Source organism: Myotis yumanensis, unplaced genomic scaffold, assembly GCF_028538775.1.
Source record: "Myotis yumanensis isolate MYYU_CA2020_CCGP unplaced genomic scaffold, mMyoYum1.0.hap1 SCAF_8, whole genome shotgun sequence".
Taxonomy (NCBI): Eukaryota; Metazoa; Chordata; class Mammalia; order Chiroptera; family Vespertilionidae; genus Myotis; species Myotis yumanensis.
In genome coordinates, this window is record NW_027223759.1 from 46,567,665 (window position 1) to 46,590,085 (window position 22,421).

At 42.6% G+C, this 22,421-nt stretch overlaps 1 protein-coding gene across 1 annotated transcript in view; it reads right to left on the bottom strand.

Moving 5' to 3' along the window:
* MYO3B (myosin IIIB) overlaps positions 1-22,421 on the bottom strand; it is a 356,539-nt gene that overhangs the window by 329,727 nt on the left and 4,391 nt on the right. The window contains exons 3-5 of the mRNA XM_070423427.1: positions 18,229-18,333; positions 17,911-18,010; positions 15,311-15,387 (exon numbers count right to left, since the gene is read on the bottom strand). Of these exons, the coding sequence (XP_070279528.1) occupies positions 15,311-15,387; positions 17,911-18,010; positions 18,229-18,333 (282 nt within the window). The remainder of the gene's footprint in view (positions 1-15,310; positions 15,388-17,910; positions 18,011-18,228; positions 18,334-22,421) is intronic.

The following is a 22,421-nucleotide window of genomic DNA, read 5'->3' on the forward strand; positions in this document are numbered from 1 at the left end:
TTCTGTCTGGAGGGGACTGAGGTCAATAAGTTTTCATTAACAGGTTAGCTCTACTGTCTTTGGAGCCAAGAGTCACGGTCAACTTTCTTTGATTGCAGGGCAGTTCTCTGTAGCCTTCTTCAGAATAACAAGTCCCAAAATTCCAAACTTTCTAAACCTGCCCCAGTCCCTCCTTCCTGCCCCACAGAGGGAGCACATTCCTCCCTCTCCCGAAGGAGTTTGTGAGGTGGAACTGCACCCACAACTTGATAACACAACTGCCAGTGGTTCTCAACCTTCTGGCCCTTTAAATACAGTTCCTCATGTTGTGACCCAACCATAACATTATTTTCGTTGCTACTTCATAACTGTAATGTTGCTACTGTTATGAATCGTAATGTAAATATCTGATGTGCAGGATGGTCTTAGGCGACCCCTGTGAAAGGGTCGTTCGACTGCCAAAGGGGTCGCGACCCACAGGTTGAGAACCGCTGGCTTAGACACATACCATCTCCCCACCACCTGGGGCATGGCCAGGTGAGTTCTGTGGAGGCCGGTTGGCCCTTTCCTCAGCCACCAGCTGGGAGTGGCAGCGAAAGAACAACTGTCAGTAGCTCTTCCCCTGTAAAAAGATTTGCATCTCTGGCTGCTGTGAGCAAATCCCAGAGCCAGGCATCTTTGTTTTGGTTTTGCCACCCCCTCACTGGGTAACTTTAGCAAATTATTTAGTCTTCCTGCACCTCTTCTTTCATGCAAACAGAGCAACCCTCTCTCAAGGGCCTTGTCTGACACACTGTCTATGACAATGTTGCTTACCCAAATGGCTCCAAAATGTTAGCAGTAGATGACAATGGGCCATTGCTGTATCGGTAATATCTATTTTTTTTACTTGCTACTTTGAACCTCTTTGCATTTTCTAAAATGTCTACAGAAAGCATGAATTATTTCTATAATAAAAAGAGCAAACTTTGTGGTTTTTGTCTTGAAAATGTAAATAAGTATGGGAAAGTTTGCCTTAACTTTCAAGGGTGTGTTTCCCTCCTCCAGGGTCATTTGTTGGCTGATGGGATTCTTCATCAACAAATTGGCAGGTTAAAGGTAGTGTCTTGATTATAAAATTAGGTTCCTGTGAGATTCACGCAAGACAATGAAAGAAATTCCCATCAGAACTATATCCTTTCCTACTGGAAGCGTAAGGCTAATAGGGGTAGTACTTTCACTTTCTCAGGTCCCCCTGATCCCATGAAATGCCACATGGTTACAATGTCATTTCAGCCTAGGCCAAGGGCAGGGCTTATGATAAAGCTCCCAAGATAGGGGTGAGATTCGCCCTCTACCTCTTGCAGAAAGATTTGGGCTTATATGAGCCTGAGAGAACAGTCCCTCCTCATCTCAAGGTCTTCGTTATCTGAGAAGATCATCTTTGTTAGACTGGATGTGAAGGGGATTTAAAAAAAAACAGTCAACACATGTTCTCTGGCATCAGAAAACCTAGGTTTCCCTAACAAGTTATTTAACTGGAGCCATTTATCAAGTTATATATCAAAGAACCACTGAGATGAAATCTCTTTTAATAACATGATTTTAATCAATACTTTCAAGCAAATAATATTATAATAGCACCATCTACCATAAGGAAAAATATGTTTTGCTCTTAGAATAAATAATTTACTAAACTTAAAAACAATAGCCAAAACCGGTTTGGCTCAGTGGATAGAGCGTCGGCCTGTGGACTGAAAGGTCCCAGGGTTCGATTCCGGTCAAGGGCATGTACCTGGGTTGCGGGCACATCCCCAGTAGGAGATGTGCAGGAGGCAGCTGATCGATGTTCCTCTCTCATCGATGTTTCTAACTCTCTATCTCTCTCCCTTCCTCTCTGTAAAAAAATCAATAAAATATGTTTTTTTAAAAACAATATTGTTATGCAGACTATTTCATTTTTTCACTAATGTTTTAAAATGTCATTAAAAATGCAATTAGGTTTGCCTTATATGTTCTAATTCTTCACCTTATTAGAATTGATCATGTGATCCAAAATAATCAAAGGCCAAAGTTAAAATTTCACTCAGTACACTGTCAAAATGCTGTTATGTCAAGAGCTAAATTCAGCTTTCAAAAGAGGATAGGCAAATAGACCTAAAGCTATTACTCCTTGGCTGACCTTGAGCCCAAAAATACAATCCACAAACTGTCAAATAAGATGGGCTGAAAGGCAGGAAGGAAAATAGGATTCTTAATTTTGTTTATGTAATTCATGAAGCATAATTGATAAATGTTATTAATGATAAAGACATCTAAAATAGGACTTCTCTGGAATTAGAATTACAGTTATAAATACAGTATTCCAATGGCAAATATTATTCATCAGTTTTACATACAAACATCTTTAAAGCATTACAAGCTGAGATACTGAATAAACCAATGAAGTATCTTCCTTTGGATGAAATCTAACCGCAAGAGAGGATATATTTGAGATTTGCTTGAGTGTTTTTGCAAAGGGATGTGGACTAATATCACTGAAATTAATGGCGGGGAAGTTGGTTCTTTCATAAAACTCAACTTAAGGCTAAGTTGAGAATTAGAATTCTCAACTAGAATTAAGTCTATGTTGTACACTAAATCATCAGGAATGATTTAAATTATACTGTTATGAAATTCAGAAAGGTCTCTAATTAAAATAAAATATGGTGTTCTACAAACTTTTCTCAGGATTGTAACATTCAGCTTATGCCTTTAAAGAAATCAAACAAGCTTCAAATTAAAAACACAGAGTACGGTCCCACAACCCCAACTTCCCACACGGCTAATGGAGGGTGGAGCGGGACTGGGACTGGGGGTGAGGCCAGCACACAACACTGATTTTTGCACGTAAATTCCCTGAAGCCCTGGGAGAGTGTCACTTATACTTAACCATATGGTAAGCCTCGTTCTCAAACTCAAGAGCAATACCCACGGAATTCCCCTGTGAGAGGTAAATCAATGTGCCCAAATGTTTACGTTTGTCCTTCGTACTCAAAAAACTCTGAAGGAGCACATTTGCTTGGAGGCCCAGGATAATCCCACTGCTCTCCCTGCTCCAGCAGCTTCCCCACCGGAGGTGGATGCTGGAGGGGACCTTAGAATTCATTCATTCAACCCCCTTATTTCACAGAGGAGGAGACTGGGGTCCTGGGGGGAGGGGTGACTTGTTTAGAGTCATACAGCTGGGATGTGGCCAAATCGGGAACAAGGTCAATGGCTCTGCCACTACCCTCCCAACGGAGGCACCTCCTCGGGTTCTTTTTGTGGTTTTGTTTTTATTTGTCATTTGACATTCAATATTAGATTAGTTTCAGGTGTGCAGCATAGTGGTTAGACATTTATATAATTTACAAAATGACCCCCTCCCCCCCATAAGTCTAGTACCCACCTGGCCTCGTTCATAGTTATTACGATATATTGACTATATTTCTTAGGCTGTGCCTTACATCCTCGTGACTATTTTGTAACTGCCAATTCGTACTTCTTCATCCCTTCACCTTTTTCACCCAGCCCCCAACCCCCTCCCATCTGGCAACTATCAGTTTGTTCTCTGAACTGTAAGTTTGTTTCAATTTTGTTTGTTTACTTTGTTTTTTAGATTCCATATATAAGAGAAATCACACGGCATTTGTCTTGTTCTGTCTGACTTATTTTGCTTGGCATAATACTCTCTTGGTCCATCCAGGTTGTCACAGATGATCCGATTTCATTTTTTTTTATGGCCGAGTAACGTTCTATTATATCCATATACCACATCTTCTTTATCCATTCACCTTACTAATGGGCATTTAGTTACTTGCATATAGTGGCTATTGTAAATAATGCTGCAATGAACATCAGGATGCACATTTCTTTTTTAATTTCTTCGGATAAATACCCAGAAGTTGAATTGCTAAGTCTTAAGTTCTATTTTTTTTTTTTTTTTTAGGAACCTCCATACTGTTTTCCATAGTAACTGCACCAATCCCGTGAATTTTTATAATACAAAGAATGATGGGCCATTGCCAAAGAGATTTCACGTTCCACCAGCCATAGCCACAGTAACTCCCATGTATGAGCACGTGAGCACCCGCCATTTAAGCAGATATAGTCCTGCCGCCTCTCACTTCCTCTGTCCCCTCACTCTCCCTTCCTTGCTGCCCCTTTCCTTTGCCAACTAGTGCCCCACTTCTCCCAGAGTACATTTAAGGAAAGAATGAGTAGGGGTTCTACAATTCAGTTCATTTTACAGCTTGTTAGGTCAGGTATTACTACCCCAGGTAAGGAAACAGACTCAGGAAGGTTAGAGAACTACTCCTAGGTCACACAGCTAGTAGGTAACAGAACTGACGCCTGAGTCCACAATAAGAAACTAGTGAGGGGAAATGTTTCTCTCCTCCGCAACACATTTTTTTAAAAAGGGAAATAGCAAATCAAACAGAATATCTGAGTGTTTCCACATGGTCATAGCCCCTTGTCTGCAAGTAGTCTCTAGATTCTGTCTTCCCTCAAGCTGGTGTCACCATGCAAACCAGGACATGCCCTTGGGAATGTACATTCCCATCAGTGAGTAATTTCCTTTAACTTCCTAAAGAAGGTGTGGAAATAACCTAGGGCATAACAGAGCACCGTGAACACTAGCCTGCCCACCCCCAGCTGCCCCTGCTTCGCCCCCCCCCCCCCCCCACGGCTCCCCTGGGCTCCCGTTCCTAATGCTGACTGCCCAGCCGCCTTTGCTTTCTTCTGACAGCCCAGTGACCACCAGTCAGAGCAGAGTTTGGCTTAGGGGTGGATTCCCTCTTCTGGGGCTGAGCCCCTGTGCCCGGTGCAGGGTAGAGGAGGTACTGAAGCATCAGGCAGGTTGGGACTCTGAGCTCAGGAGGAACGGAGGCGGCTCTGACATTCCCTCAGCAAACACTTCTGCCCCTGTGGGAACAGCATCCGTTCTTCCTCTTTGATGGATGAAGAGGGTGGGCAAGCTGATGGGTGGGAGGACAAGCCGGAAAGTTCCAAATGCTCAAGGAGGCCATCATTTGGACACTTCTTGTTTAATACTGAGCAGGGGTGGGAGGAATATAAGGGCCTCACGTGCTTCTGCCCATCTGGGAGCTTCAGCCCGATATTTAGTCCCACCAGGAGGAGGGTGATGACATGTCATCACCCCCACCCCCCAGGGCCAGCCTCCCACCTCCACCCTGACACATGACATATGACTCAATTGCCCCAGAGTTCCAGCTAAGAAGGGAGCTATCACTGGAGGAGAAGTTAAAAGTTGGGGCTGGAAGATGGCGGCATAGGTAAACACCGGAGACTGCTGCCGCAAACAACCACTTCAAAAATACAACTAAAAGGCGGAACGGACATCACCCAGAACCACAGGAGGGCTGGCTGAGGAGTGACTCTTCAACTAGAAGGAAAAACAACAGCATTACGAGGCTCAGAGGAGGCGCAGTGTGGAAAATTTAAAGGTACGGTGGTGAGGTGGTGCGCGCACAAAGCGGGCTGGTGGCTGAGGGCGCGGTTGTCGTTTTCAATCAGGAGGGAGTCTCAGACTCTGGGCTACAGATCCGGGTGAGTCTCTAGGTACCCAGACTCAAACGGGAGAAGTGGGACTGTCTGACTACGGTCCCTCCGAGGTTTGCAGCGGTTGCTGGGACAGAGAGGCAGAGCCCCTGGGGACGGACTGAGAGCAGCCATAGCTGCTCCCTCCCCCCGCCCTGTGGATCCCGCCCCGCCCAAGCCCTGCGCAGAGCCATTTGCCAATCGCCTCTGGCAAAGGCTAGATTAGCACCTCCCCAGAGGACAGAAGTTTTCCACACAGCTAATTCTCACAGCCAGTCGGCCTGGTGGTCAAATCCCTCTAGTATTAACTACAACAATTAAGGCTTAACTAGAACAAGACTGCGCACAAAGACCACAAGGGGGTGCACCAAGAAAGCATAAAAGATGCGGAGACAAAAAAACATGACAGAAATGGAGGATATGGAGCTAAAACTCGCAATTTTGAGGGCTTGCAATAAACTTGAGCAGAGCCTAACGAAAACTAATGAGACCCTCGATGCTACAATAAAGAAATTAGAAAGTAAGCATACACGGACTGAAATAAAGAATATTATACCCAATAGCAGACCAGAGGAGCACAAGAATCAAACCAAAGATTTGAAATTCGAAGAAGCAAAAAACACCCAACTGGAAAAGCAAAATGAAAAAAGAATCCGAAAGTGTGAAGATAGTGTAAGGAGCCTCTGGGACAGCTTCAAGCGGACTAATATCAGAATTATAGGAGTGCCAGAAGATGAGAGACAGCAAGATATTGAAAACCTATTTCAAGAAATAATGGCAGAAAACTTCCCCCACCTGGTGAAAGAAATGGACTTACAGGTCCAAGAAGCACAGAGAACCCCAAACAAAAGGAATCCAAAGAGGACCACACCAAGACACATCATCATTAAAATGCCAAGAGCAAAAGACAAAGAGAGAATCTTAAAAGCAGCAAGAGAAAGAGACTCAATTACCTACAAGGGAATACCCATAGGACTGTCAGCTGATTTCTCAACAGAAACTTTGCAGGCTAGAAGGGAATGGCAAGAAATATTCAAAGTGCTGAATACCAAGAACCTACAACCAAGATTACTTTATCCAGCAAAGCTATCATTCAGAATTGAAGGTCAGATAAAGAGCTTCACAGATAAGGAAAAGCTAAAGGAGTTCATCACCACTAAACCAGTATTATACGAAATGCTGAAAGGTATCCTTTAAGAAGAGGAAGAAGAAAAAGGTAAAGATACAAATTGTGAACAACAAACATGTATCTATCAACAAGTGAATCTAAGAATCAAGTGAATAAATAATCTGATGTACAGAATGAACTGGTGATTATAATGAATCAGGGACATAGAAAGGGAATGGACTGACTATTCTTGGGGGGGAAAGGGGAATGGGAGATTCGGGAAGAGACTGGACAAAAATCGTGCACCTATGGATGAGGACAGTGGGTGAGGAGTGAGGGCGGAGGGTGGGGCGGGAACTGGAAGGAGGGGAGTTATTGCGGGGGGAGGAACAAATGTAATCTGAACAATAAAAATTTAATTAAAAAAAAAAAGCAACAGAAAAAAAAAACAAAAATAAAAATAAAAAAATAAAAGTTGGGGCTGTACCCAGTCATTTCACCTTTGCCCTGGGCCCCTCACCCGCCAGGAGACTAAGCTCCTGGGTTGTGCTTCATGGCCCTCGAAAGCAGAACCCCTCTGGGAATGCAGGCAGGGTCTGCTTCTCAGAGGCGAACATAAGAGACTGGAGGGAACCCATGAGCACAAATGGCTACGGAATCTCAGAGGTGAATGGCTTGCAGGAAGACGCACAGGTCTTTTGGCCAATCATCTAAGGGTCTAAACCCCTTACTTGAATCTCCTGAGCAACCAAAGCTGCCTCACAGTGACATGACTGGCAGCTGGGGTCCCAAGACAGTAAAGAAAACAGACCCTGAAGGTTCACCAGTGTCATCACTGACCTTACTGGGAGCTGAGGGAGATCCTGCCTTCCTTCCCTGAGCAACACCAGAGCCATGGACTGGGAGAGCTGGAAGAGGTGTTTCCCCAAGACCGTAAATGTTCTCTGAAAAATCGAGGGGACCTTGGAGGTAGAGACAACCAAAGCCAATCTCGTCTTCTTACAGATGAGAACAGGGTAGGGAGGGGTGGGGTCCCGGCAACATGTGCCCCTTTTTTAAAGCACGGCACTGTGCCAAACACTTTCAGCGCATCATTGCATTTTGTCCTTTGAGGCTGTTTTTCTTTTCCTTCTCATTCTACCGCTTTTAACTTCTCCCCATCTTACTATTCAGAGATATTCAGAAACGTGCGCGAGGTCCTGGATTAGGTGTGTAAGCAGGTATCTACAAGCTGTTCCCAGGTCTGACTCCAAAAGTTGTGCTCTTAACTTTTCTACCAAAACTAAAGCCATATTAAAATAAATTAACAACAATCACTTTTTAAAAATAAGTGGCAGAACTAAAACTAAAATACAAATCTCCTAAATTCTATTCTAAAGAAGTGGTGTTATTTTATTTTTCCAGGTCCTTCTTTTGGTTGGAAAAAGCCAGTAATTACATTGACTTCTTGAGTCATGTTGAAATATTACATTTTCCTCAACATATAAGAAAGGATAATTCTTCATTTAAAATAATTTAAAAATTGGAGAAAAACAATTTACATCTTATCAGGTACACTGGTGGTCACAAGTAAGTTGCTCTAGTATAGTGGTTAAGAGAGAGGATTTTGAAACCAAATTCCTGGGTTCAAATCCTGGTGGCATCACCTACTAACTTGTCCAAGGACAAGAACCATGCTTTCTATGATGTATTTACTTTATCTAAAACTTTGGACTAGAAATAACACTGACTTTATAGGGTTGTTGTAAGGGTTATAAATGAATTAATTCACAGAAAGCACTTCGTGTTGGGCAGATAGTAAGCAGTCAATAAATTCTCACTCTTATTTGGAAACCAACCCATAGTTAGAGCTCAGGGAACAAAATGGTAATGATGGCAATAATATTTCAGCTCTGTCTTTTATGGCTTTTTCAGCCCTTTGACACAAAATATCTCATTTGTCATCTCTAGTCCTGGCAGTGCCAAACAAAATAGCATTATTGTATCGTTTAGCTAGGAGTGCCATAATTAATGAAGGCAGGAGTGGTTGCAAAAAGCCTGCATTGGTGTAAGCTGGTTGTTATGGCAACCATCCCCTGTCAAGGACCCTTTGTCAGGCAGAGAGAGCTGTCACAGCACATCTGTTTCTCTGCTCAGCTGATTAGCTCTTGTTTGCAACAAGAAGCAGATGGAAGTAAAAATGAAAAAATAAATTTTTTAAAAAGCAAATGTTTATTTTATTCACAAGTCTGCTTTCTAATACAAAAAAACAACAACAAACCCAGACCTTTGGCTGTTTCAGAAGGTGCCAAGATCCTTAATATATGGGCTGCTTCTCTCATTGGTGAGATTGCAAGTGTAGTCAACCTAAAAATTATAGGTGATAGGTCCCTTCATGTACGTCTTTTTAATGATGTGTCTCATACTCCAATGTCAGAGTACTCTTGCACCCCGTCTCCGCATGTCTTTGTTGTATGAGCTGTCTCAGCACACATGTTCCACACTGAACATCCCATATGAACACATGAAAGCAAAGAGGACAAGGCCTGGGGGAACCTGAATTCTGGGCCAAGTCTGCCCTGAACTAGCAGGGAAAGTATCCTCTCCCTGTTTCAGTTTCTTCGTCTGCAAAATGGGACTTGCATTCTCAGGCTCTCCGAACAGCAAAACAGCCCCAGTGCTCACTAGGTATGCGGATTTAGGCACGATGTTTCCTACACCTCTTTGGGCCTCATCTTCCTCAGTGATAAAATGGAGAAAATAAATCTACTATAGAGAGTTGTTGTGAGAATAAAGTAAAATAATGTACTTAAAAAGCACCTTTCCAGTTCCTGGTGCATTAGTGGGTCCTTAGTAAGTGAAAGTTCCTCCCACTGCTCATTGCTTAGCGGGCACAGAGTTCTACTATCTGACAATCAGCTGGCTCACGGCGCTGGGGCTGGGCTTTGAGCTCCCTCTCGCCAGACATCACCCCTGTAGTTACTGGACCATTAAAAGGTCTAGGTGTTTCCGGGAAACAGACACGTACCTCTGGTGGCTGAGAAACACTTCTGGGCAGCAGCCATTTACCTCCCAGAATAGAAGTACTGCAGTACTTTAACAGTCAGCATGGCCACACCAGTGCATACAATTAACTTTAAGGTCTGTCTCGAAAGGTATGTTATTTTAACGTAGTCTACAAATGTCCTCAATAAAAACAATAATGGTAACGTTGGTTAACCTTGCCTTGGGTTCCAGTGATTTACAAACATTCAGTTTAATTCTCATGCATGTGTGATGGTGGGAAAGGATCAACTGCCCTTAAACCCCTGCCATCAAAAAAATACATATAAACATAAATTAAGTTTGTATCCCTTTTTGCTACAGACCAGGATATTATCTAGTACGTGTCTGATGGCAAATACTAGCTGAGCAATACCAATATGACAGTGGGCGTGGGTTGTTTTGAAAATCCCTTAGTTCAGTGAGTTACAACCTATAGATTTCCGTTACTACTACCCACTTATCCACTCAGTGTCCCTGGGCACTTATTTTGGCAGAGCCTTGGATCCCATATGTGTAAGATCAATGCAATGATGCCTAACTGGCATCCTCACAGGTAGGTGTGAGCACTTAAAATATAACATTAGAAGTTCTTTACAAATGTCAGACACTACTATTCATATTATTTACTATAAAAAATTGGGTGTTAGGAGGCAATGGAGGAGAAAAGAGATAATAAACATGGCTAATGGAAAGACTGTGTGTGTGAGTATAATATAGATGGGTATAGATATATAGATATAGATATAGATATAGATATAGATATAGATAGATATAGATATAGATATAGATATAGATATAGATATAGATATAGACATAGACATAGAGATATAATATATGTATTATAGGCTAAAGTGCTAAAGTCACAAGCTGGGAGACCAGAGGCTCAATGTACACAGAAGGTTGAGGGAAGTAACCTGGCTCAGACATCTCAGGAGATTAAAAAAAAAAATGCCAGAGAGTAGGTAGTTCAGAACAAAATTCTGAAGGTGTTGAGGGCCTATGTGGGAAGGCAATTTTTTATGCTTGGTACATCCAGAAAGAACTGTGTATACCTCAGACACTAAGGCAGAGAGAGAGAGAGAGAGAGAGAGAGAGAGAGAAGACAGGCAAGGCTGAGCTCTCCAACTAAGCGAGCACCTGTAACATGCAGATCTGTAGGTTCCAAATGACTGGCTGATTACCTTGGGAACTGGAATTATTTACTGTAGCTGCTAAGTATTTGGAGAGTTGTTATGGGTTGAATTGTGTCCTCCAAAAAAAAAAAGATGTATTAAAGCGCGAACCCCCAGTACCTCAGAATGTGAACTTATTGGGAAACAGGGTTGTTGCAGATGGAATTCGTTAAGATGACATCGTACTGAGTAGGGTGGACCCCTAATCCCAAATGACAGGTGTGCTGATGAGAGCCCGGCGTGTGAAGACAGACACAGGGAGAAAGCGTGTGACGACGGAGGCAGATACTGGCGATTGGCTGTGGCAGCCCAAAAGGCCAAAAACTGCCAGCAAACGGCCAGGAGCTGGAGAAAGGCAAGGAAGACCCTAGAAACTTTAGAGGCAACAGCCCTGCTGACACCTTAATGTCAGGCTTCTAGTCTCCAGAACTGAGACAATAAATCCCAGCTGCTTTAAGCCACCAGTTTATGCTACTGTGTTCTGGCAGCCTAGGAAACTAAGACAGATTGGGCAAGGCTTCGACCCCAGGACCAGAGGAGAACCCACTTAACTTCTCCACTGGCCGTCAGAGCAGCCCACAAAAGGGAAAGGCGGCGTCTGTTTGTGCCTGGCACTTGCATGGTGGATGTTGGAAAGCTCAGCCACTACCGCCCCTCAGATATTCACAGGCGATGTTGTCATAACTGCCCAAGTCAATGCCAAACACCACCACCATGCAGCTCGCAGGGGTCACACCAGGGAAATGAAGAACCTGGGGTGTTGATGGTTTACTGAGCTGCTGAATCAATCAGCCCTGGAATCACCGATCTCTACACTTACCTGAGAATTTTAATTTCCTATTGTTTAAGTCATTTTGTTCAGGTAATCTGTTCAATATATAGTTTCTACATTGCCCATTTTTCTTTCCCTCTTAAAATAATCTTCCCTGTGTCACAGTATGCTACTGACATAGTCAGTTTGTAAAAAAAATTGTACTGATCTTGACTTTTATGTTAACCCTTTGACTATGTCACACAATATTTCCCCAGTAGCATTGCTTCAAAGTACTATCACACAAAGGCCCAGGCAACGCCTACGATTTCTCTCCTCCTACGTTGCTGAGAGGACGCCGCTTTTACCCAGCATTTTTCATCTTTAGTAGCATCCAAAGGAGGCGGTGAGAGGAAATAGGTGGAAAATGTTAACCATATGAGAGTCCATTCAAGCTGCAGCTTCGAGCTGCCCCAGTGAACTGTGCACTTGGGCCCCTCGTCAACAATTGATTGTGGTGTGGTCACATCCCATTAACTACCTGGTTTGCAGCGCAGCCTATTTGAATTAAATATCGCAGTTACTCCAGCTGGTGAAACAAAAATGGAAATGGAAATGGGAAAAGAATAATTTGGTTCAATATCTCAAAAATAAAATAGAATGAAGGATGTTTCAGCTGCATTTTCAACATAAAAGCACTGGTCGCCTGCAATGGTTTTATTCCTCTGACATTGGCCTTGTGTGCATTGTTGTCATAATTAATCTAAGTACAGTGGGGCCTTGACTTACGAGTGCCCCGACTAACGAGTTTTTTGAGATACCAGCTGTCTCTCGGCCAATTTTTTGCATTGAGTTGATAGAGTAATTTGAGTTAACGAGCTCCTTAACGAGCTCAGTCTCGAATTAAACTCGTAAGTCAAGGACCCACTGTAGCAGTTACTCACACAAGCAGAAGTGGAAGCATAGTAAGGTCCATATACTCTGCAGGCCATCACATCGAAGGGAAGCAGAGTTTGCCACCCCAAAACATGCCTTTTGGGATATTGATTTCTGTTGATTTTTAAAAATCCAAAGACTCAGAACGAAACTTTAACCTTCCCCCCAACTGCCTAAAAGGCGTTTACATAGACGACCTGCTCCAGAAAAAGATATATCATCACAGATAACTACAGTTCAATCTGAACCAGGTAGGCAGGGAGGAACCTAGCAAAGCCCATTTGTTCAGCCCTCTCTGTGTCCCCCTGTGATTCTGAGAACACCAGCTTCCTATGAATTAGAAGAGAAACGCCGTCTTCCTGGTTATGTCACCCCACATTTGATCTGAGTAGCCTCAGTTATGCTTTCCTTTAATAATAATTAAAATCTATAGCCCTAGCCAGTTTGCTCCGTGGTTAAAGTGTCCGCCTGTGGATTGAAGGGTCGTGGGTTCACTTCTGGTCAAGGGCATGTACCTCGGTTCAACCCCCAGTTTCAGGAGGGCACATGCAAGAGGCAAGCAGCCGATGTGTTTCCCTCACATTGATGTTTCTCTCTCTGTGTCTCTCCCCCTCCCTTCCATCCACTCTAAAAAAAAATCAATGAAAAAAATATGCTCAGGTGAGGATTAACAAAAAATTAATTAATTGATTAATTAGTTAGTTAGTTAATTAAAATCTACAGAGAAATTTGCTAATACCAATATTGTAAAGCTGTCCTCAAACAACCCTCCAAATTCATCTTCTCCTTTGGCTGCTTTAACAATGGATAGATTCCTCCAACAGATGCTTATGAGCACCTACCTACTCTGTACCAAGCACTATACTGAGCGCTGGGTGTCCCAAGTCCCTGCCAGAGCGTAGAGCCCAGCTGGCAGACCTGCCTGCTCACAATTCCAATAGGATGGCCACGGTGCTGATGGAAGGTGTGAAGACTGCGGTGGTAATTTAGGAGGAGGAGCCTCCGTGTCAGCCAGGGACCAGGGAAGGTTTCCTGGGGGAAGATGCATTTGAGCTGAAACTGAGAAGGAAAGTTCCAGGGTTCTCAGGGCCACTCCAGACAATATAACAATACACAAGAGAGTCCAAGGGAATAATATATCAGGATGAACTTGGAGAATTACTTGGTGTTCACTACTGTTGAGTAATTAAGCACAAGTAAGTTGGAGAAAAATAACCTGAGATGAGGCTGACAGCAAGATAAGGGTTGGAACTGAAGGGCTTGTTCACCGTCCAAAGGAGTTTTTATATTGCCCTGTGGTGTTTCTCAAAGTGAGGTTCACGAGATCCCTATGAAAATTTTTATTTTGTGTTTTTTTCCAATAATAATTGTATTAATAATAATAACATTGGAGGGATGGTGGTAAAAACACGTTCCAGATCATCTGGGTGACCATTTGCCACAGTTTCAGTGACCAGACTTAAGTCTATTGTTAAGCTGACACCAAGCCAGAGATGTGCCAGTTAGAGGCCAAAGGGGGTCCTATTTGAACAAAGAGAGCACCCCAGCTGAAATAAAGTGGTGGTGAGATGACGTCTCTACATGGGACAGGGTGGTAAGTTTAACAAAATAACTTAAAGTAATCTGTGCTGTCAGGCTCTGAAACATATTCACTTTGCAAAGGACAACCGAGTCTCAGAAAACAATGTCATTCGTCTCAGTAAATTAAAGGTGCTTACTTGAATGTTACTGGGTTTGTCGTTTTTTCATAATATATTTTTTCTTTTTGTTTTATAGTTCTATAAATATAAGTGATTAGGAGTTTATTTCTTAGTTTTATTTTTTTAAAAACCTATCTAAGAAACATTTAAGATTTAAGTAAACACTGGAATCTGAAGGATTTTTCTTTTTCTCTAAAATGGGCCTGTCCATTACCCAAGCATGAAAGAGAGAGACATAGAGAATAGGGAGCCATTGAAGAGAGGTGAGCAGACTGCTGTGAACCAATTACCATGTAGGAGGTCACCTTGGCAGACACACCGAAAAAAGACAACCATGGGGGCAGAATGGAGATGGAAAGAACTCTAAAAAGATTATTGTAAGGACTTACTCTTACAAAAAGAACCCATGGGCTTAATCCCAGATGGCTGCTCTCAGGCACAGGCCAGAATACTGTGGAATTAAATGCTGAAACTGTACAAGCAAAACTGTACCTGTGTGCCATGGTATGCCTTATCTACTGGGAGATTCTGCAAACTTCTGCATGCATCATCTCACAGGGCGTTCCATGATGATGCCAAAACTAAATTAGGACCAAATCCCAGGTTTAATTGGGAAACAAAAACATACGTAAGACTAGCTGCTATGTATCTGGTAACAACAACAACAACAACCCCACAAAAGAACAACAGGAACACTGCATGTATTTCCAGGTGAAGCTGAAATCTGTCCCTTCATCAAGCCATGTGTCACTGGGGCTGCATCTCTCCAGGGAAGGTGACTTTTTCTAATTTACATAAAAGTTGGGTGAGTCGAAGCCACGACCCTTGGAGAGAGCTGCATTTTCTGGAGAGACACCTTTTTTAATTGCATGAAGGCATTCTATTGGTTAGCTGTGACTTAATCTCGCTTTTCTGAAATTAAGTGTCATCGTTGTCACTCATCAAACCATAACATTTACAGTTCAATGAGGATAAAGGATTTTCTTCTTTCTGAACATTTTGTGAAACATATGAATTTCCCATAGAAAGTCATAGTATCAAGGCACTCAACACAAAGAAATAGATGCCCTCTACTTACCTCAGGGGCCATCCAGAAGGGGGTGCCAACAGATGTGTTTCTCCTTAGACGTGTACTGGTGAGTTGAGCTGACACACCTATAAGGCAAGGGCATCAGAATTGAGCAGTGAGCAGAGGATGATGCTAGATCAGGGGTTGGCAAACTTTTTCCATAAAAGATCAGATAATAAATAGTTTAGGCTTTGTGAGCCATATGGACTATCTCAGCTTCTCAATTCTGCCATTATAGTGCAAAACCAGCCACAGACCACACATTGCCTAAAAATTTAGTCATAGATCCATGTAATAATCACGTCATAAAATATCCTCCTTTTGATTCTTTTCCCAACTATTTAAAAATGTAAAAAAACATTCTTAGCTCAAAAGCCATACAAAAACAGGAGGCAGATCAGATTTAGCTAAACCCTAGTTTGCTGACCCTATGTGGGAGCATTTATCACTCTATCTACATCACCCGATTTTTTTTCCTAAAAAGCATTTCTACCTGTATTGCTGCAAAATTGGAATCAAAAGAAAATATCGACAACCAGGACCAACCAAAAATATATTTATATCATATTTCCAATATATTTCAGGTGATTTCTTTCTTAAAATGGTTTTCATTTTATGGAGAAAGAAAACTGGCATGTGTTATCTATAACAGAGCATCAGTATGGGCATAAAACGTTTTCAGTACCTTATCTTACCTAGAAAACTAACGAGAAAACTGTTTGTCAAATGGGGAAAGAAATTGACTAAATTATTATTATGTAAGGCTCAGTGTTGAGGACCTGAATTTCAATATAATTCCAATGTACTTTATCTGTCTTAGCCTTGAGCCACTCTCTTTATATCAACACATTTGTGGAGTTATACCATTCCTTATATAGAAAGAGGAGTATAAAACTTAAAGTGCACCCCCCCCCCCAGTTTCCTTTGCTTACTCTTTAGTAGATAGGCCACTACATCTAAGTAACTTCATTTATTTTTTTTCATTTTTTTATTGATTTCATAGAGGAAGGGAGAGGGAGAGAGAGATAGAAACATCAATGATGAGAGAGAATCATTGATCAGCTGCCTCCTGCACACCCCCTACTGGGGATCAAGCCCACAACCCAGGCATATGCCCTTGACCGGAATCGAACCCGCGATCTTTCAGTCCCCTGGCCGACGCTCTATCCACTGAGCCAAGCCAGCTAGGGCTAACTTCATTTATTTTTGAGTAATTTCTTCTGAGCAAATGATTTGCTGATATATTTTAACATTGAATTTTTTCTTACCAATAAAGCAAAGACTAGTCAAAATCATTGGTCTTTTCTCCCATTACATTGACATTGTTAAAGAACATTTTCAAAAATGCTTCTGTAGCCCTAGCCGGTTTGGCTCAGTGGATAGAGTGTTGGCCTGTGGACTGAAGGGTCCCAGGTTCGATTCCGGCCATGGGCACATGCCCGGGTTGCGGGTTTGATCCCCAGTAGGGGACATGCAGAAGGCAGCCAATCAATGATTCTCTCATATCATTGATGTTTCTATCTCTCTCTCCCTCTCTGAAATCAATAAAGAAATATATTTTAAAAAATGCTTCTGTAAATTTATTCTCATTATTTGTAACAATCATGCTAGAATACTAGCTGTTGTTGAAATCATTTAGAACAGTGGTTCTCAACCTTCCTAATGCCACGACCCTTTAATACAGTTCCCTCATGTTGTGGTGACCCCCAACCATAAAATTATTTTCCTTGCTACTTCATAACTGTAATTTTGCTACTGTTATGAATCGTAATGTAAATATCTGATATGCAGGATGTATTTTCATTGTTACAAATTGAACATAATTAAAGCATAGTGATTAATCACAAAAACAATATGTAATTATATATGTGTTTTCCGATGGTCTTAGGCGACCCCTGTGAAAGGGTCGTTCGACCCCCAAAGGGGTGGCGACCCACAGGTTGAAAACCTCTGATTTAGAAGATTAAACCATTCAATAAACTTAAAAAGGAAAACCAACTGGTTTGTTGGTTTGTGACTATCAGTACATGAGTGTTGCAAGGGGATATTTAATAGTTCTCTGGCCTTAGGTCATTTTGCTCCGAATTTCTTCTCACACTTCCATTTCCTGTCAATGTTTCCAGTTCAACCAGCCTCACGTGTAGCAGCAATAATCACAATTTACAGGGAGGTTAGTTCCCAGACCCAAAGGACTAGTTTACCTTCTGCTCCCTGGGAATACGTATGCCTAAGGCTAGAGAAAGTCATTTGAAAAACCAAACTGCTTTCTCTTTTCATATGCAAACGAAGAAATGACATGATGGACAATTGCCCTGAGACATGAAATTCTTCCCAGAAAAGCAAAAAGGTTTTCTGTCGAATTCTTCTTTTGAAACACTTTTTATTTTCTCTCTTTAATAAAATTGCTTCTAAAGCTGAAAATAGATGAACAAACAGCCTCTCTTAGGGTGATCCATCTGGTAAACCCCCCACTCGCCAGCCTGTGTTTGATGGGAAAAGTCCCTCAGCCTGTGGCGTAGCACGGAGGCCCCAGTCTTCTGGGACTGCAATAAATTGCTGCCTGTGGGTAACTGCACACATCAAGAAAACAAACGACACACAGTCATTACCAAAGTCAACGAGCTTAACTCCTCCTTCTGTTGTCAGAAGAATGTTATTCCCCTTGACATCACGGTGGATGATTCGGTTATTGTGCAAATGCTGAAGGCCCTGCATGGCATCCCACCACCACCAAACAACAGGGAAGAGAAAGGGAAGTTTGCATGGTTATTTTAAAACAAGTACAGTCCTATTAAGAATCTAACACCCCTGCTGTTATACACCTTTTATATTATGGGGCCGTTCCCCCTTGTTAATATGAAACGGGGATCCAATCCATGACAAATTGCCTCTTCTGCTGTCATCCCCAGAACATTGGACTTTCTTACCAATAAGGCTCCATATAAGATGTATGAGATCACTGCTTCGTCCAACCGCTGGCCGAACATGAGTAGACCTTTGACAAGCTCGGTGACTGAGCCCCCGTTACACAGCTGAAGAGGAAATGCAGGGGAGGCAGACAACAGCGGAATACATACAAAAAGAAACAAGAAAAAGAAGATAAGAATAAAAGCCCCATGTAGTAAAATAAATTTGCAGACCACAAAACTCCAGGTAGAAATAATTAAACTTCAAAATTCCATTACACAGCTAAATCTAGTTGTGTGTGTGTGTGTGTGTGTGTGTGTGTGTATTTAAGATAATGATTTATGAGTGAAAGTGCATGTCCAAAAAGTTGATTTTTTTAGTTGTCAAGTAAAATGTAAAAGTGCAGTCATTATTTAGAAATTCAAAAGAGATGGCATGGTGACTTATTGGATATTGGATATTTTTCATTTTATATAAATACTGTTTTTTAAAACATGCATTTTGAGGATAAGAACAGACCAGCAGAGGCAACATGGATGCCCTTGATATTTGGGTGGGAATGCATCGCATTTCCAATCTTCCTGTCTGCCATCCTGGCACCACAGGCAGCAGTTCTTTCTAGAGTTGCCATTGCATGTCAGATTTATGGAGTGGAGTTGCATCATTTGTGTACTCTGGGATTATAACAATTCCCTACACCCTGCTCATGACTTGCAGGAGATTCAGAACTGTATGCTCCATTTGGGGACAGGGACAAGGCTAACATCTGAATGAGAAGGTCAAAGAGAGTGAGAACCTCATGATAGGAAGGAGCATCAGGGACCAGGGACATGGGGTGACATGGAAAAGCAGACAGTACAAGGACCTGGGGGTCACCACACAATTTGAGGCCCTGCTCTCACTGTCATGGCTTCACATGAGCATTTGCTTATATGCAGATCCAGGTGCCACTCAGGGAGAGGGAATGGGAAGAAAGAAAGGCTCTAAAAATAGTAGTCCTTGTCCAAATGGTTGAGCTTTGAACTGGACTGTGAAAGTGGGATATAAATACTAGAATTTGCTTCTTCCCCAAAAAGTCACTCCGTGGGACTGAGTTTAACAGAATGAGTTAAAATCGGTTGTCTCCTCTAGGCAGGACAGAGACTCAAGAACAAAGTTGGGTTCCGTTACTGAAAAGAAAGTTACCTCTTTGTTCTCAATAGTTTGTGACTGCCAGGTTCATACCCATTACTCAAACATGAATATAACACAGTCTCTGCCCTCAAAGAGCCCACCACCACGAATGCACACATGAGTCATTAGGAGTGTGGCATGTGGAACTAGGGGTGTGCCTGAGGGAGTAGGGTGACCCGAAGAGGGAATGGCAACCTCTGCTGAGGTAGGATGAAGGGGGACAATCTGAGAAATCGCCCTAGAGGATATAACATTTACAATGAGTTTGAAGGACAAATGAGTGCATGGAAAGTGAACAAGAAAGGGAAGGGCATCCCTGGAAAAAGAACATCGTGTGCAAAGGGAACATGAAAGAATGAGGAGTGTGTGTGTGTGTGTGTGTGTGTGTGTGTGTGTGTTCTAAACATTCGGTTATTGTTGGGACAAAGAGTTCCAGGGCCCTAGGGCAGGGAGATGGGGAAGGAAGGTGGGAAACAGGGAATGACAGGTCTGCCCTGCTAAGGGGTATGGGCTTTATTGCGACACACACATATATTACAGTAGCAAAATATACCATTAGATAAGAAGAGTACGCTATTGGCAGGTTTTACTGGTAGGCAGGACGACTCTGTTCAGACTTGTATTCTAGAAAGATGACTTGGGCAGCAGATTGGAGGGTGGACAGAACAGGAAGACACCAGAAGCTTGACCTCTGTTAGGAGGTATTAAAGCAATCATGAGAGGCAGGGCCAAAAGGTCAGGAGTCATGGGGATGAAGGTCGGGGACAGAGGCTTTTATGAGTCAGGATAGGCAGGGACTTCTGACCAACCATATGTAGAAAGTGAGGAAGAGACAATCTAGGGATCATGTGAAAATAAGGGAAATATTAATACAGTTCTTGATCCTAAAGCCAACGCAGTTACAGGCATGCAAGGCACTCTAACACCTGCTTCAGAGCCACTCCTCAGCCTGGCTCCTCTCAGGGAGGCAGGTGCTTTCCGGAATCGCAAGCGCACTGTTAAAATCCTACCCAGAGAAAGTTCACATTGAGTACTGCGTGACGATCCAAGCTAACTCAACTCTGGAATTTTCCCTTGAAACCTCCTTTCAGCCTCTCTCCTGCCCTAGTTTAAACGCGGCCATTTTGCAACAGGAGCCTATTCAGCCGTATTTATATAGGCAGCCGACTTATAAACCTTCTTCTTAGCTCTAGAACCTGTGAAGGGATTCAGAACAGCCATTTTGTGGCGGGATCAAAACCAAGCTGTGGGTTTAAAAACAACAAAAGGATCTTGACTCAGTCGGTGCCTTTGGTTCACTAAATGTCAGGGTTTAAAAGCTGTCTGACTGCCACACAAAAAAGGCATATAATTAAACTGCTCAGGGAAACTTTAGAGGAAATTGTTCTGCTAAGTTGATAAGCCGCCCAGCAAAGTTTCAAAGGGCAGCCCGTGGGTTGTAGAGAAAGCACTTTGGGTACTTGGATATAAAAAGGAAATCGGGTGCACACTTACAATTGTCGGACCAGGGTAAATGTTCAGTGAAGTGGATTGAGCATTTTAAAAGCCTGGCAAAAAAAATTGTATTTAAATGTATCAAATATTGCCACCCACTCTGCCAGCCTTCAGATTCAAATAGAGGTGTGTCTCCGTGTCTGCATTCCTCCCTACGCCCTCAGCATTCAGCAAATGCGGCAGCCGGATGCATCTAGAATTTAATGAGCATTTTGCTCTGAACCAGGAAAAATAGAAAATCATTTACGTACCACATCCACTTTCCAAAACATCATTGACTATTGAGTCAATCACAGTATGTGCATTTGCTAAGATGGTCATAATTTCAAGCAATACAATGTTCCTTGCTCAATTAGCCATCAACTTTCCTCCATGTTATTAAAAAGGCCGATGCAACACAATCGCCAGACCTGTATTCTAGTCCAAACTCCAACTTATAAGTAGATTCTGCACTGGCACGTTGACTTGACCTAGTCAGAGTGCAGAATTAGGAGGAATTTCTTGTCAGTGTCCTTTTGTTCAGTGGACTTTATCTGTCCATGATGTTAGGCTCCATTCAGGGCATAAAGCAAAAGTCAAGGGTCATCAAAATCGCCCTAGAAGCTGCCTTAGGAAGCACGCGCTGGATGATGTCCAACTCTCAGGAAGGCCAGCACAACTTATATTTTCCCTCCACGCTGTTGGGAACAACTGTGTTTGTTTGGCTGATACCAGGTGAAGCCACTGGTTTGTACCTAAAAGAGTGAAAACGATGCCCCTGGCAACCCTAGCGTTGTAGTCAGAGTGGGGAGATGCTCACACCACGAGCGGTGGATGGGCCCCAGGATGCCCACCTCCCACCTCAGTTTCTCTCCAGGACATGTGCTCACTGAGCAGAACCGGGGTGGGCAGAATCACTCCACTCCTCAGCTTCTAACTCTCTCTTGCTTTTGCTGAACACATACAGCACATGTATGTAGGAAGCAACTCTGTTCCATTTCAAAGTCCCTCCCTTCTTCTCCACTCCCAAGTGTTCTGTGCCTCCTCCTGGCCCCCAGTACTCCAGTGACTCTCATTCTAGAATCCCACCAGACCCTGCCGCCTGAGTCAGTGCTTTCTAACCACCGCTGGCCAACCCTATGTTCCAGACCATCAGAGTCCTGCTGTGACCCCGATTTGTTAATGTGATCAACTTGAGTCATGCCACAGTAACAACAGATGAAAGTGGTTTAAAGTACAACACTTGTAGTGATATTCAGGCCTATACTGGGCTTTCTAGAGCCTTACATTAAAGCAAATACTGGACAAAGGTGTCCCCCCTCCTACCCGCTCCAATCAGCTTAGTTACTGAACTTATACATAGATCTCTGGGAGGAAAAAAAAAAAAAAAAAAGATTAAAAATTTTTTTTATCTGGTTTAAAATATAAGAAATTTTTTGTTTGTTTTTTATTTACGTTTCAGCCTCATTTACTAGTACCCTGGCCTCCAAACTATTTCTTTTAAGTTGAACACATGATTCATGCTGAAATTAATAGTATCCACCTGATGAAGATTTTATGCTAAAAG